Consider the following 13,926-nt stretch of genomic DNA (forward strand, 5'->3'; position numbering starts at 1 on the left):
ATGAATGAAAGATTTTTAATGACGTCCACGAGGCCATAAGCCTAAAGGACCCAAATAAAACTCCTAGTCGCTCTGATGTAATTTCTCCATCCTGTCTCTTTTGTTGTGAATCTACATAAGTAAAATGGCCCCCTTGAAGAGTCTTGGTCCTTCGAAAAGGTCTTTTATGTTGTTCACTTTTAAAGTTTTTTTGTGTTGGCTGCGAATGTCTTTGTATGCTATACAATCCTTCAAATAGTACCACTCTGTTTCCACCCCACTCTTGTTGCAAAATCTACAAATTTTGTCCTCCCACTTTTCCTTAGGGACCTTCCATCTACCAATTTCACATTTCAAATGGTGGGAACCAGATCTCAATTGACCGATTAGGATTTTTGCCTTTCCTTTGATCTCGATTCCTAAATATTCCTTGTCATCATGTTCACATGTGGGACTATATTCTTTGACATAATAGGCCTTTTTTCTACCTAGCTAGTTTGCCCACATGACAGATCTGACTTTTCGTGCCACCTATTTTTTTATTCCAGAATTGTTTTTCGGACACTCTAGGTAGTCAATGTTCCACTTATTGAACCATTTATCATTTTGTTTCTTCAACGTCTTCTTCCGACAAGCCAATTCTCCATCAACCACCCTACTAGGCCAGCAATGTGCATCCATTTTACTCACCTTTTTTAGATAGCTCAGTAATCTAACAATTGTCGAGGCCTCCACCGAGAACATGCCCACCTTCGCTAAAATAATCTCGTATGGGACTGTGGATTTGGTTTTGAGATTAGTTGTGATGAAGTGTTTCTGAATTCTTTCAATTTGTCGCCATTTATGGCTTAATACGCTGCTCCTCCATACTTCACTGCCATATAAAATAACTGGTATCACCTACAACCCAAAGAGGGTTTTCTTAGTCTTCCAATCCCATAACTCTGTTGTCCTGCACCTGTTTTGAAAAAGATAAGATGCCATCCATCCCCCCTGTGTCCTTTTTGATCTACATGTTTCCCAACTGAGCTAGTAATGGAAATGTATCTCCAAATACTTGTATTCTTCTACAATTTCTAGCGCTTTGTCACTAAATTTGAAAGTGCATTGTTGTTTTCTCTTCCTCAAGGAAAAGACCATGATCTTGGTCTTAGAAGTGTTGACCTCCATCCCTACTTCTGTGCAAAAGGTTTCTAAGTTCTTCAAATGTTCTCTCAGCCCTTGTCCTGTTTTAGTAATGAGAATGAGGTCATTGGCATACAAAAGCAATCTGATCACATATTCAGTGAGCTGAATTCCCTCTCCATTGGCTTTGTTTAGCCATTCCTCTAACTTATCAATATAGAGACCAGACAAGGTAGGCGATAACGGTCATCCCTGTTTGACCCCTATGTCACTGCCAAAGCATTCTAACATGCCCACTTTGGTTCTAATTTTCGCTTTAACTTGTTCGTAAAGTTTATAAACAGAAGCTCTATGCTCTGTTGAGACCTCTAATTCTTCCATCCTATTCCATAACTTATCCCTAGGGACGGTGTCGAAAGCTTTCTTAAAGTCAACAAGGCAGAAAAAAGCCTCTTCTCCCTATTTATACCACATTTTTTCTACGAGGAACCTTAGGGTAATGCAGTGATCAATGGTGGACTGTTTTGGTCTAAAACCCGCTTGTCCCATAGCTCTTTTCCCTTCTTTTTCTGCCCATCCACTGATTCTCCACTCTACCATAATCCCATAGAATTTGCTTAATAGGGGGTTCACCATGATGGTGCGGTAGTTGGAAAGGTTGTTGAAATCCCTGCTCTTATGGAGAGGAATAACTACACTGGTGGTCCACTACATGGGAAAGCAGCCTTGCGTGACCATATTAAAAATGTTCCTGATGTGTGGAGTCAACAAATCTGTCCCTCACTTTTGAAATTCAGCCTGCAGCCCATCAACATACTGAGCTTTTCCACTTGCCAATCTCCTTATCCCTAGAGTAATGTCTTCATCAGAAAATAGTTCATCTGAATTGTTGGTTGTGGAGAGTGAAACTTCATCCTCCAATCTCTCATAAAGAGTCTTTGCATACTCCAACCATTGAGAATCCGTAATTTTATTTTCAACCTATTTCCTAGCTTGTTGTAACTTCCTCCCAAAATCTATAAGATTGTGCTTTCCTAACACGATTAGCTCCTTCCTTCGATTAATCACATATTCTTCTTTTTTGGATTTGATCAGTTGTTTGTATTCTCTTATAATTGTTTTGTTTTCCTTTTTCCCTTAAATTTCATGTTTGCGGCCTTGCATTCTTCGTCATACCATGGGTTAGCCGAAAAGGTGCTTGAGATGCCTCTTCTTTCTCCTTGTTCCCTTGCAACCCTTTAGCGCTTCCTTAATTAGTGCGATTAGAAAATTGTTGCTGATGTGACTTTTCTTATCACTGTTTTCCTTGATATTCGTTATGTCATGATGCATTTGGAGCTGTTGTTCAAGAGTGGTGCAAAATATCTTTTTATTATCGTTGTTTATAAGAATCTTACTCTCTTTATGTCTTTTTGTGCTTTCATCTAGGACCTGATCACTTTTCCGTCTTTTGACCTTCATATTGTATTTAATACAAAGAGGCCTATGGTCTAAATTTAGCTCTATGGAACATTATTTAATTCTGAAATCAATTACTTTGGTGATGATTGATTGCGAACATATTAGATAGTCTATCACACTTTGTCCATTATAGTTTTGCAAGTAAATTTGTTTGATTTTGGCCACATCTTCATACCATTACACAATTAATCCGTGGAGGCTGCATAGCCGAGTTCAGCCCCAAAGTGGGACACACCACCTTATTCATCCTGAGAACTCCGTTTGCTGATATTGTCATCATCTTCTTTTAGCCAAAAGAGATTATTGTCCTCTGTTAGATCATTGCCCAGCTGAATAGCCTGGTTACTCACTATCCTAGCATTAAAATCTCCTAGAAGGATAGTGTTACCAGTTTGATTAAAGGAAAGCATGTCTTTCTTTAAAGCTGCAAATGGATCTTTGTTTACTAGATGTCTCTTTTTGTAGAATTTAGAGCTCTTTGGTGCGAAATAGCATGCTGCTAGCCATGTAATCTCCTCATCATCTTCAATCTTCAGCCATATAAATTGTTTATTTGGGCCCTCTTTCTCCAATTTTATGGTTTTGTTCCACATATCTTTTATCAAGATAGTAATCCCTCCATGACCTTTACTTGTCTTTGTTTCTTCATTCCACACGGAGATTTTATTATACCCTTCGAAATCTGGAATCCTACATCCCTCATGTTCGTGTGTTTCTATGAGAAAAATAATGTCTTGTCCCTCGGCTATGATTCGCTGATTTGTCAGCAATCTATGTTTTACCGTTTTTCATCGAAGCCCATTTGCAGGCAACCCTTGTCGATTTTACTTTATCCCACTCCTTCCCCCTTTCCTCTTGTTGGATAATGGTCAAATCCTCGTCTAAGCATATTTGAGTGTCTTTGAGTAGCCCCCTATTATTCAAAATTGCACTCTTATCTTCTATGTTGCTGAAAGTAACTCTCACATGTCTATTTTTCCCCATTCCCATACTTCTGCCAATTCTGTTTCCTTGCCGGATTTTACCCGTCCATTTTAGTTTGTCCCTATTGAAGTCATGTGTCAAAATCTTTGTTTTCTCACATTCCCCATAGTCTTTTAAGCCTTTGATAATGATGTTTACAGCCTTTTCTTGTATTTCCTTCTCCTCTCTGATTTGTCTCTTGACTTGTTTTTGAATGACTTCCTTCTGTTCCATGGATGGTTCATTGACCACTATGCCCATGATTTGGCTTCTTTTATTTTCTCTTTTAGTTCGTTTTCTCTTAGCAACATGCCTGCTAATGTTGCTTGAACTTCGTCCATTTTTGTTGTGGTATATGATTTAGTTGTTTTTTCCAAGTTATTTTCTATTGTCACTTTCCCTTCGTTCAAAGCCTATTTGATAGTGATTATTTCTTGCTGCCCTCTCTCGATGCCATCTTGAAGATTTTAAGACCTGCTTTTTCAACCATTTATTTTCTCTTTAAAGTTCCCAGCTAGTTATTGTGACCTCCTGCAACCTTTCTCTATCCTGCTATCCTTTCTCCTCCAAGTCCTCTACCCTTCTTTTCATGTCCATAAGGTCATTCACATACGTTTCTGAAGACCAAAGCAAAGTAGAGGAGGAGGGGTTGTAAGGTTCTTGTAGAAAGCCCCCCTCGTAGGTTCCTTTGTCTGCCTCATCTTTTATTGTAGGAATCCCTGTCACAGTTTCCTAAGATTCCTCTTATATTGGTGATACATCTTTTGCTTGTTCCGTTGTTTCGGTTATTAGGAGGTTTTTAGCTGTCCTTGGTAAAATCATGATAAGTTTCATCTTCTGCAGTTGTCTTTTCTTCTTCCGGATCTGTCTCCATTTAAGTATACCTAGGTATTGCTTTTCATTGACGAAAATGAATTTGGTGTTTACATCACGATGCTTTTCCTGCTGTGTTTCTGGCGAGATGTATTGACGATCTGTGATAGCCCTTGGTTGTGATTGCTTTTGAGTACTGTAAAGCGACCACTATGCCATCCTGAGAGTGTTCAAATACTGGTTTAGTTTCCCATACTACTGCCTGTCCTGATCCTAAATTTTCAGTGTAGAGCCTCCTATTCTTATCCTCACAATATTCTGCATTGTTAACCCAGATGTAGAATCTCTCTGTGAGAGAAAAGGTGAATGCAGTTTTCGGGTTCAAAACCGTTCATAAACAAATATTTTGTTGTGAGAGAAAAGGTGAATGCAGTTTTCGGGTTCAAAACCGTTCATAAACAAATACAGTAGGAAAAAAAAGAGAACAAAGGGTAATTTGCAGAGTCCATCCTATAATCTCGATGTTTGATAAAATAATAATAGGGTTTTGTCTCTCTTGCTTTGTTGTCTGCAACTCTCTGTGGTCCCGACCTGTCTCCTTTCCTATGCTCAGTCTCTATGTGGTCCCAGCCTGTTGTCTTCTCTAACATATTTGTCGTTGCAAATCCCATCACTGCCCTCAAGTGGATTATGAGTTATTAGTAGCAACTTCTCTATAATAAAGATAATATCTGGAAAACCGTGTGGGAGACTCAACTTGGTCAAAAGTTACTGCTATCTAAAGGTGCTCCAAATGATTCGCAGCAGAGCTGTGAAAGTAGTCGCGGCACATATGGCAGGGTTGCTGAGTATTGCAAGTTGCAGCGAATCATACACAGTCATGCATACCAAGTCAACATGAATAATTTTGATGCTCTTCTGATAACACAAAAGTTTTCCACTGCATAAATATATTGTTGTATAGTCTTGCCTCTAATTTATGCACATTTTTCTGTTTCACTACTTCTCCAGCAATTTCTAAACATCAGTTCCTCTTGTTCCTATATTGTTTCCAATATCGTTGTTTAGGCTATTGATATATCACTGCATATGAAATTTTACTTCGCTGTTGATACATATCATGTCATTTCCTACAACTACTTTACTTTCAATTTGAATGACCATAATTACTATTTTTATTTGTGGTCCAAATATTCGATCTTTCAAACCCATCAGTATCATTGTTGCACTTATATTGCTGTCGCTTCTTTAATTGTTATTGCTTTTGAACTCATTGATGTTTCTCACAAGGTCACCAATATCTATAGTCTGTGATCAATGTCTTTCTTCCACTGTTAATTCTTGACTGTTCATTTTTCTCATGCTTATCGGATGATTTGGAGGTTGGTAATTTATGTGATGTTGCTATGTATATATAGGATTCATCAGTCTTCTCTAAATGGGTGATCCTTCACAGTTATCCCTATCTTCTGATTCAAGTTTTAATACTTATAGAACATTGTAATCATTGTTTTTGGTTTGATTCATTTTCTGTCTGCCTGTGGAAAGATCCACTTGAATTTGTTGAAAAGATCGGATTAAAGTCAAATGATCAACTGAACTCCCATATTAGCTATGACTGTAATGTAAGAGATGCTGAGCATATAAATTCATGCTGACTAGGTTGTCAACTGTGTATATATATTGTCCATTCCTTCAATTTTTCCTGTTCTGCGACCTATTTCAATCCTCAAGTCATTCTGTTTATTACTGTCCTGTATGAAATGATAATGATAGTCATTAATCATTTTGCAGAGTGAAGTTCATAATCGCTGCGCACAAACAATCAATTGCAGAAGTGTATACACATGCCCAATATGTCACCCAGCATAATAGTTCTATCACAATGTATTTTATATGTATATCAAACTGCAGATGGTTTCTTTCCAGCCAATGTAAGGAACTCCATAAACCTGATTTTATTGCCTGTTGGTAATCTTGAATAACAACAAACCAAACCATTCATTGATTCTTTACAACTCCCGCTTCTTATTTGTCTAAATAACAATGCAGTAACGTTCTTGCTAACACATTCTTACTAAACAAAAAATACAAAACATTAGCCAATCTCTAACATTATTTATAAAATGAGAGGCAACTCCAGTTTCTTATTTGTCTTAATAACAATGCAGCAACGTTCTTGCTAACACATTCTTACTAAACAAAACATACAAAACATTAGCCAATCTCCAACATTATTCATCAAATGAGAGGCCCTAAATTTTGCTCCATCACACAGGACTATTATTTTAGATGATAATAAGGCCCAGATTAAATATCCAAAATATTAGACTACTCCAAACTTAGGGCACTTAAAAAAATTGCAGCACCATTTCCATTGATATATTTCTCAAGACATACTTCAAATAAGAACCAAACTTTATGAGATAAAAATTCAGGTCCCACAAGCACCAGGCATATCTCCAGCACAGCAGATGAAATATTCAAACTTAATTCATTCCACATATATCATAATACAAACCAAGACTTCCAATATTCTAAATATTAAATTTTATCTTTTAAGAAATAATTTGCAAGCAACTGATTTTAATTTAACCAACACATTACACTGAAAATTATAAGATATTCAACTGTAATAGAGATTCTGAATGAGATATAAATATTGCATTTAAATCTCAGTAGAATAACAACAAATATCCAATCATAGTCAAAGTTTAACTTACATTTGGATTGGATAACTAGAAATATGAATTTCAAGCACGAGTCACCTGAGTGTATATCCAACAAAGGGTTTTTGTCCACTACTGTTATTTTATGAGGATTGCTTGCAGATGTAATAGCACTGCCATAATATTTTAGTATGTGTTTTCCAAATGCATTGATCTCTATTTGTATGAGGAATAAAGCGATAAGAGACATGTCCCTTCATGGGACGTGTTTATTAATATAATTAATATAATGGATAACTTAAACAGAGTTGTGTGTGTATATATATATCATTGTAATTGTATTAACTACTCTATGATCTCACGGGTTTATCCTACTAAAGCTACCAAAACATCAACACTCTCTCTTAGCTAGGGAGGATAAACATTCGATCATATATTACCTCAATGTAATATAAAGATATTGGGAGTAATGACCTCCTGAATGTCAACTTATTTGACATTCACCACGTACTCTTTGAGCAATGGCCTCCTAAGTGTCGAGTAACGAGATATTCACCCAGTACTGTGAGTAATGGCTTCAAGAATGTCAACTCATTTGATATTCACCAAGTACTCTGTGTAATGGCCTCCTGAACATCAATTCGCATAACATTCACCATATACTCAATTTGTTTAATATCATAGTACAAGCTATTGTAAGATCATCACCTTACAATAACTTCTACAAATACAAGTGATATCATTTGGAAGTTGTCACCTCCTCATGATGTACACAGGGGACAGGGGGTAGGCCCATTAAAATCACATAGTCACAAAGTATATTCGTGAATCACAGTCCTCTCGACTGCTACAATTTATTCATCACTAAAGAAGCCATCTCAACATAGTTTACTCCCTCTGAGTCAATAAGATTGAGATCACTAAAGCTTGACCAAATCATATCCTCTATTTGCTCCCTCTCTTTCAAGGTTGCTTGAAATGAAAAGTCAAGCTTGCTCTGAAATTTTAATCTCCCTCTACCTTAATGACATTCTCAGAGAAAAAATCAAGGTACACAATACTTATAGTACATATAGACATACAAATAAGAGGTTGACCACAAAAGTAATATAATAAAATATTCATCTCATTATTCTATTACTTTCCATATAACTTATAATTATCTCCTTATACTAATATATATGTTTTTGTATTCTACTTAAATATTAATAATTTAAGAAAATTAAATAATATATAAAAATAATAATACACACATATACTTTACCTTAATGGGATTGGCACCTATCACCTTACATCAAGGTGGCAACTTTTGGTTATTCTTTCTTGAATGCCTTTCTTGGATGACTAGGGTGGATTCCAAAACCCCATTAGCTCTTCTTTACTGCAGGGATTCAATGATTACTTGACTCCCTTAGCTATTGTGTGGGATTCTGCCATCTTTAATGCCCGATATGTTATTCTTAATAAATGATTCCAATTCGTCAAGTGGTTATTACAATACCAATGCCCTACGAATGTTATTTTGGACGACATCAATCATTAAAGCTCGAGTCACAGGTCTTGACTAGTCCAAGCACCCAGTGGTTCCCTTGTCTCATTCTTTCAATATTACTCATGTGGCATTCCTCTATTCGTAGCATTTGATAATTATTTCCTTTTTTTATTTTATTTTAATCATTCCAAGTAACTACGGTGTATTTTATTGCCTGGTATGGTTTGCTATTCCATGCGATAAAGGAGCAAAGGCAGAATCTTGTCCGGGTGGGTTCGGTAGTCTGTGAGCCTAGTTGATTAAATACGGAGGCCTACATAGTTCCACAAGTTGCTTTATCAACTTCTACGTATTCAACAAGGTGTAGGAAAGATTTATGATCTAGACTCCAAATGTCAACACAATCAAGCATTTCGAGCTTAAATTTATTGACATATCTTCGAATGGCCTTTCATGGTTGCACATTGTTTTCTCTCATCCATCTCTCTCATAAATTTGTTCCACCACCGAGATTGATTTAACATTGCTTTAAGGATTTCATGGTGTCCTCCTTGGATGTACTTATGCAGAATCTATGTTTCCAGAATAATCTGAACACTGAGAAAGATAGATTACCATTTTTGACATATACTACGCACTGAGATGTAACCTTGTCTTTTGCCTAGCAACACCATAAACACATCTTCATATCCCATGTAAGCTTCCTTTTTATTTGATTTACATCTGCAATTAGGCTCTAATACCATGTTATTTTATGAGGATCCCTTGCAGATGTAATAGCACTGCCATAATATTTTGGTATGTGTTTTCCAAATGCATCAATCTCTATTTGTATGAGGAATAAAATGATAAGAGACATGTCCCTTCATGGGACATGTCTATTAATATAATTAATATAATAGATAACTTAATCAAAGTTGTGTGTGTATATATATCATTGTAATTATATTAAATACTCTCTCATCTAGGAGGTTTATCCTACTAAAGCTACCAAAACATCAACAACTACCTCCAGACTCAAGGGTTTCTGTCCTCAAACTTACTAAAAGCCAAAGCTTCCCAAAATTCTCCAAGAGAAATCAAACATAAAATTCAGCATAATCCAGATATAATTCTCTCTATCATCCCTATGAACCTTTATTTTCCAGCTTCCTATCTCTTGGAATTCCTTTTTATTCGTCTATTTATTATTCCCCTTTTATAAATTAAAATGACTTTATTAATCTTTATTGAGCTCCATTAAAGTCATTTTAATATTTTTTTAACTTGTCATTTAAATTCCTATGTCCCTAAAAAGGGACATGAGAAAAAACAAATATTTTTTTTCAAAAAATTAAGACGGGTGAATAAAATCACAAAATAAATTTGCATATTCACATGCTTCAAATTATCATCCTGGAAACTCGATGAGGGAAAACCAGCTTTTGCTAGAGGTAATTGTACAAATTGGCTGGATAGATACAAGTGGAAGCAACAATGGCTGCCTTCTATTTTTGTGCCTATTTTTCACAACCACGGAAGAGCTGAATTTTCTTTCTATGATGTTAACTTAGTTGCCAATTCGAGCATGTGAATTCGAGTATGTGAACGGGATCCATGGATTCCTGAAAAAAGGAAAAAATCCTATTATGATGCCCAAGGATTCGTGTGTGTGTGTGTGTGTATATAAAAAGATTTTTATATATGCATTAAATATACAACAAAAATAAGAGGAATATGTATAATTCTAAAACTAAATCATTTCATAGTAGGAATCTACGATTCTAAATCATTTCATAGTATGAATCTATGATTCTAGTACGAAACTATGAATCAAAGTCGTTACGACTATAAAGAAAAAAAGGAAAAGAAAAAAGGACAAATCCGGGCACAAATCCGATCCGACCTCCTAAGAATGAATCCAATAACTAAGGACACTAATGAAACATGCAACTCAATCTTCTAAAACCAAAATACATCTCAAACACATCTATATATACTTTTCTGAATCCTATAATTTTTGCAAGGCCCAGGAACATTGAAGTTGGAAGTGCAATGAACAAAATTTTGGTTATTTCCCGAATTTCCAAACACTGGTAATCAATTCTGTTCACAGAATGGATCTGGATCAAACTTGTAGTGCAAAATCAACCTGGAAAACACACAAATAATCTTGTTCCTTCCAAGGTTTTGAGATTTTTCTTTATGTATTTATTCTGATCTCTTTTTGATGCCTCAATTCATCATCCTATTCAAGTTCTAATTTCCTCTTCCTTATGTCTCAAGTATACTACAAATGGGCATTGTCAAAGGTGAAAAAGAAGTCAATGTATGATATCAATTAACCTACCAAAAAAGATTGATAGGTTGCAGGACATTATTCCATTAGTCACATTGGATATCGTCATCAAAATGGTTGATAGGTTGTGGCAAATTACTTCATTGATCACGTTGGATCGTGTTACCAGAAACATTGATATGTTATGGGAAATTACTTTATTGCTTGCACGGATCATGTTTGATAAAAGAAGTTCTAATTTCCTCAACCTTATGTCTCAAGTATACTATGAATGAGCATTGTCAAAGTTGAAAAAGCTGTCGATGTACAATATTAATTAACCCACCAAAAACGAATGATAGGTTGCAGGAAATTACTTCATTGGTCAGATTGGATCTTGTTACCAAACTGATTCATAGGTTAAGGCAAATTACCTCATTTGGTCAAAATTTTGGTTATTTCCCAAATTTCCAACCACTAGTAATCAATTCTGTTCACAGAATGGATCTGGATCAAACTTGTAGTGCAAAATCAACCTGGAAAACACACAAATAATCTTGTTCCTTCCAAGGTTTTGAGATTTTTCGTTATGCATTTATTCTGATCTCTTTTTGATGCCTCAATTCATCATCCTATTCAAGTTCTAATTTCCTCATCCTTATGTCTCAAGTATACTACAAATGGGCATTGTCAAAGGTGAAAAAGAAGTCAATGTATGATATCAATTAACCTACCAAAAAAGATTGATAGGTTGCAGGACATTATTCCATTAGTCACATTGGATCTCGTCATCAAAATGGTTGATAGGTTGTGGCAAATTACTTCATTGATCACGTTGGATCGTGTTACCAGAAACATTGATATGTTATGGGAAATTACTTTATTGCTTGCACGGATCATGTTTGATAAAAGAAGTTCTAATTTCCTCAACCTTATGTCTCAAGTATACTATGAATGAGCATTGTCAAAGTTGAAAAAGCTGTCGATGTACAATATTAATTAACCCACCAAAAACGAATGATAGGTTGCAGGAAATTACTTCATTGGTCAGATTGGATCTTGTTACCAAACTGATTCATAGGTTGTGGCAAATTACCTCATTTGGTCACATTGGATCTTGTTAACAAAAGCATTGATATGTTATGGGAAATTACTTTATTGCTCACGTGGATCATATTTGAGAAAGGAAGAAGTAAATAGACGCTTAAGGGTATGCAAAGCAATGGATGCTTCCATTCTCCATAATTTGGTATTTTTCTACTCATAATATAACTACTATAGTCAGCTACATGTTACAACAGTGGGCAACATTTTGGTCGAATATATGATTTGGTATCCAGGGAATCAATTACTTGGACAAAGCAAAATGGTTGGCTTCTCCATGTGGCAGTGATGAATGGTACAGAGATCAGATGCTTTGGCAGTGGCCAATTATAGGCATGAAAGGATGCATGTATTGTCGCCAGTTAATGCATGAAATCTTTGTTGGAAGCAACAGATTGGAAGGCAAGCAATTGCAGCAGTTGCAGGAAAGAAGAACAAGAACATGCTTGTTTGTTGCTATTCCACAACCCTATTCCCTCATAGCAGCAGATAGAAAAGGTGGGAGCAGCTGGAGGACCTAATGCTTGGAGGCCATCGTTTGTCATTTTGCATGACCATCAAGCCTCTCTGTAGGTGAAGAGAGGCAGAAGGGAAGACAGCAGAAAATTGGAGTTACATAGATTCTTTCACTAATTCAATTGGAGCTGCATGAATATGCAGGTATTAATCATTTCTATGCCATTCATGTCACACATGCTCTTCCAGTTGCTTTTTGTTGTGTTAATTTTCTCTAAGTGTGCACTAAAAAACTGTTCATATACAGTCCCAATGCCTTTCATGTGTAGAAATGCACATGATGAACATTTCATTTCATTTGTATTCAAATTTTATTTTTCTTACATTTTCTCAGTAAGCCTACTGAAACAATGCATTAAGGAATAAATGTTCGTAGTAAATAAAGAATGAGTGGAAAGATTATTAATAGTTAAAAGTACACGGATTTGAAGTTGAGATTTTTACTTGAAAACACATGCTGAGTCTCCGACGTTTGCACACTGTGCAAAAAAAACCTCATTAAAATCATGCCATAGCAAGAGAACTGTTGCTGTGCAGCCCTGAAAAGTTTTTGGAGCTTGTAAGCCTAAAACATTCCATCAGTAAAAATATCCAAGCCACCATAAGTCCTGATATTTAAATAGAAATAAATGAATGAAATTGTTCAGAAGGTAAAAACTCCCATGGATGTTTCCCATGATTACATGAAATAAAAATCTCAGGCATCATACAAACAAGGAAAACAAGTTTCTAATATAGAACATATAAAGGAAATTAAATAATAAAAACATAAAAACAGAGTTCTGCCATCAATTGCAACATTCTACCATCTTCCTCCAACTCCATGTTTAGGCCACAATTAGTTCCCTAGATCATAGTTTGCAAACTCTACAAATACTCCCCAAGTTGCGGAGTACTATCTTTTTTTGTTGGGCAAGTACTCACAAGTTTAATCTCGCATTTTTATAGACAAAAAAAAACATGGATAAAAATGTTAATGCACATAAAATTCTGGTTAAGATGTGTTTTTGACATGCTGTTTTTGTGATAAACCCATGCATTTTCTCTTTCAAGATGTCAGTTTTTAATTAAATGTATTTTGTAATTAAATTTTACAAAAAAATATTCAGGAAGAGATTTTAATTTTTAATTATTTCTATGATGCTGAGTTGAAAAATTTGGGTTTGCCGAGTACTCTCCAAAACTGAATCTGTAAACTGTGCTATAGATCATCACATGTTATCAGCTTATCTTGTTATTTCTATTTACAATGGCATAAGATTTTTAAAACAATTGAAAACGCCATATTGCCATCTCAAGGGATTCAGACAGTTGGAGTTGAATTAAATACAGAAAAGAAAAAACTAATCTAAGCTAAAATTGATCAGTGATTACCATAACACCAAAATTATGCATAAAAATAGGCAAACAAGCAGTGTAAATAGAAATGTTTCACCATAAAGAATCATGCACTACAGACTGCTTAAACATGTATTAATAATGGTAGTATCTATTGAGAAAAGAACAGCTTTAATACTCCTCAGTTTAAGATGCCAGGCAACAACTTA

General features: G+C 35.5%; 1 protein-coding gene across 1 annotated transcript in view; it reads right to left on the reverse strand.

The window, feature by feature from the left end:
* The window catches only part of KAPP (kinase associated protein phosphatase), a 162,180-nt gene that overhangs the window by 61,258 nt on the left and 86,996 nt on the right, over nt 1–13,926 (reverse strand). The window contains exon 8 of the mRNA XM_089831382.1: nt 12,824–12,918. Coding sequence (XP_089687508.1) covers nt 12,824–12,918 — 95 coding nt within the window. The remainder of the gene's footprint in view (nt 1–12,823; nt 12,919–13,926) is intronic.

This window comes from Cupressus sempervirens, chromosome 5 (genome assembly GCF_028749045.1).
Source record: "Cupressus sempervirens isolate cs-2001-9-10 chromosome 5, ASM2874904v1, whole genome shotgun sequence".
Classification (NCBI taxonomy): domain Eukaryota; kingdom Viridiplantae; phylum Streptophyta; class Pinopsida; order Cupressales; family Cupressaceae; genus Cupressus; species Cupressus sempervirens.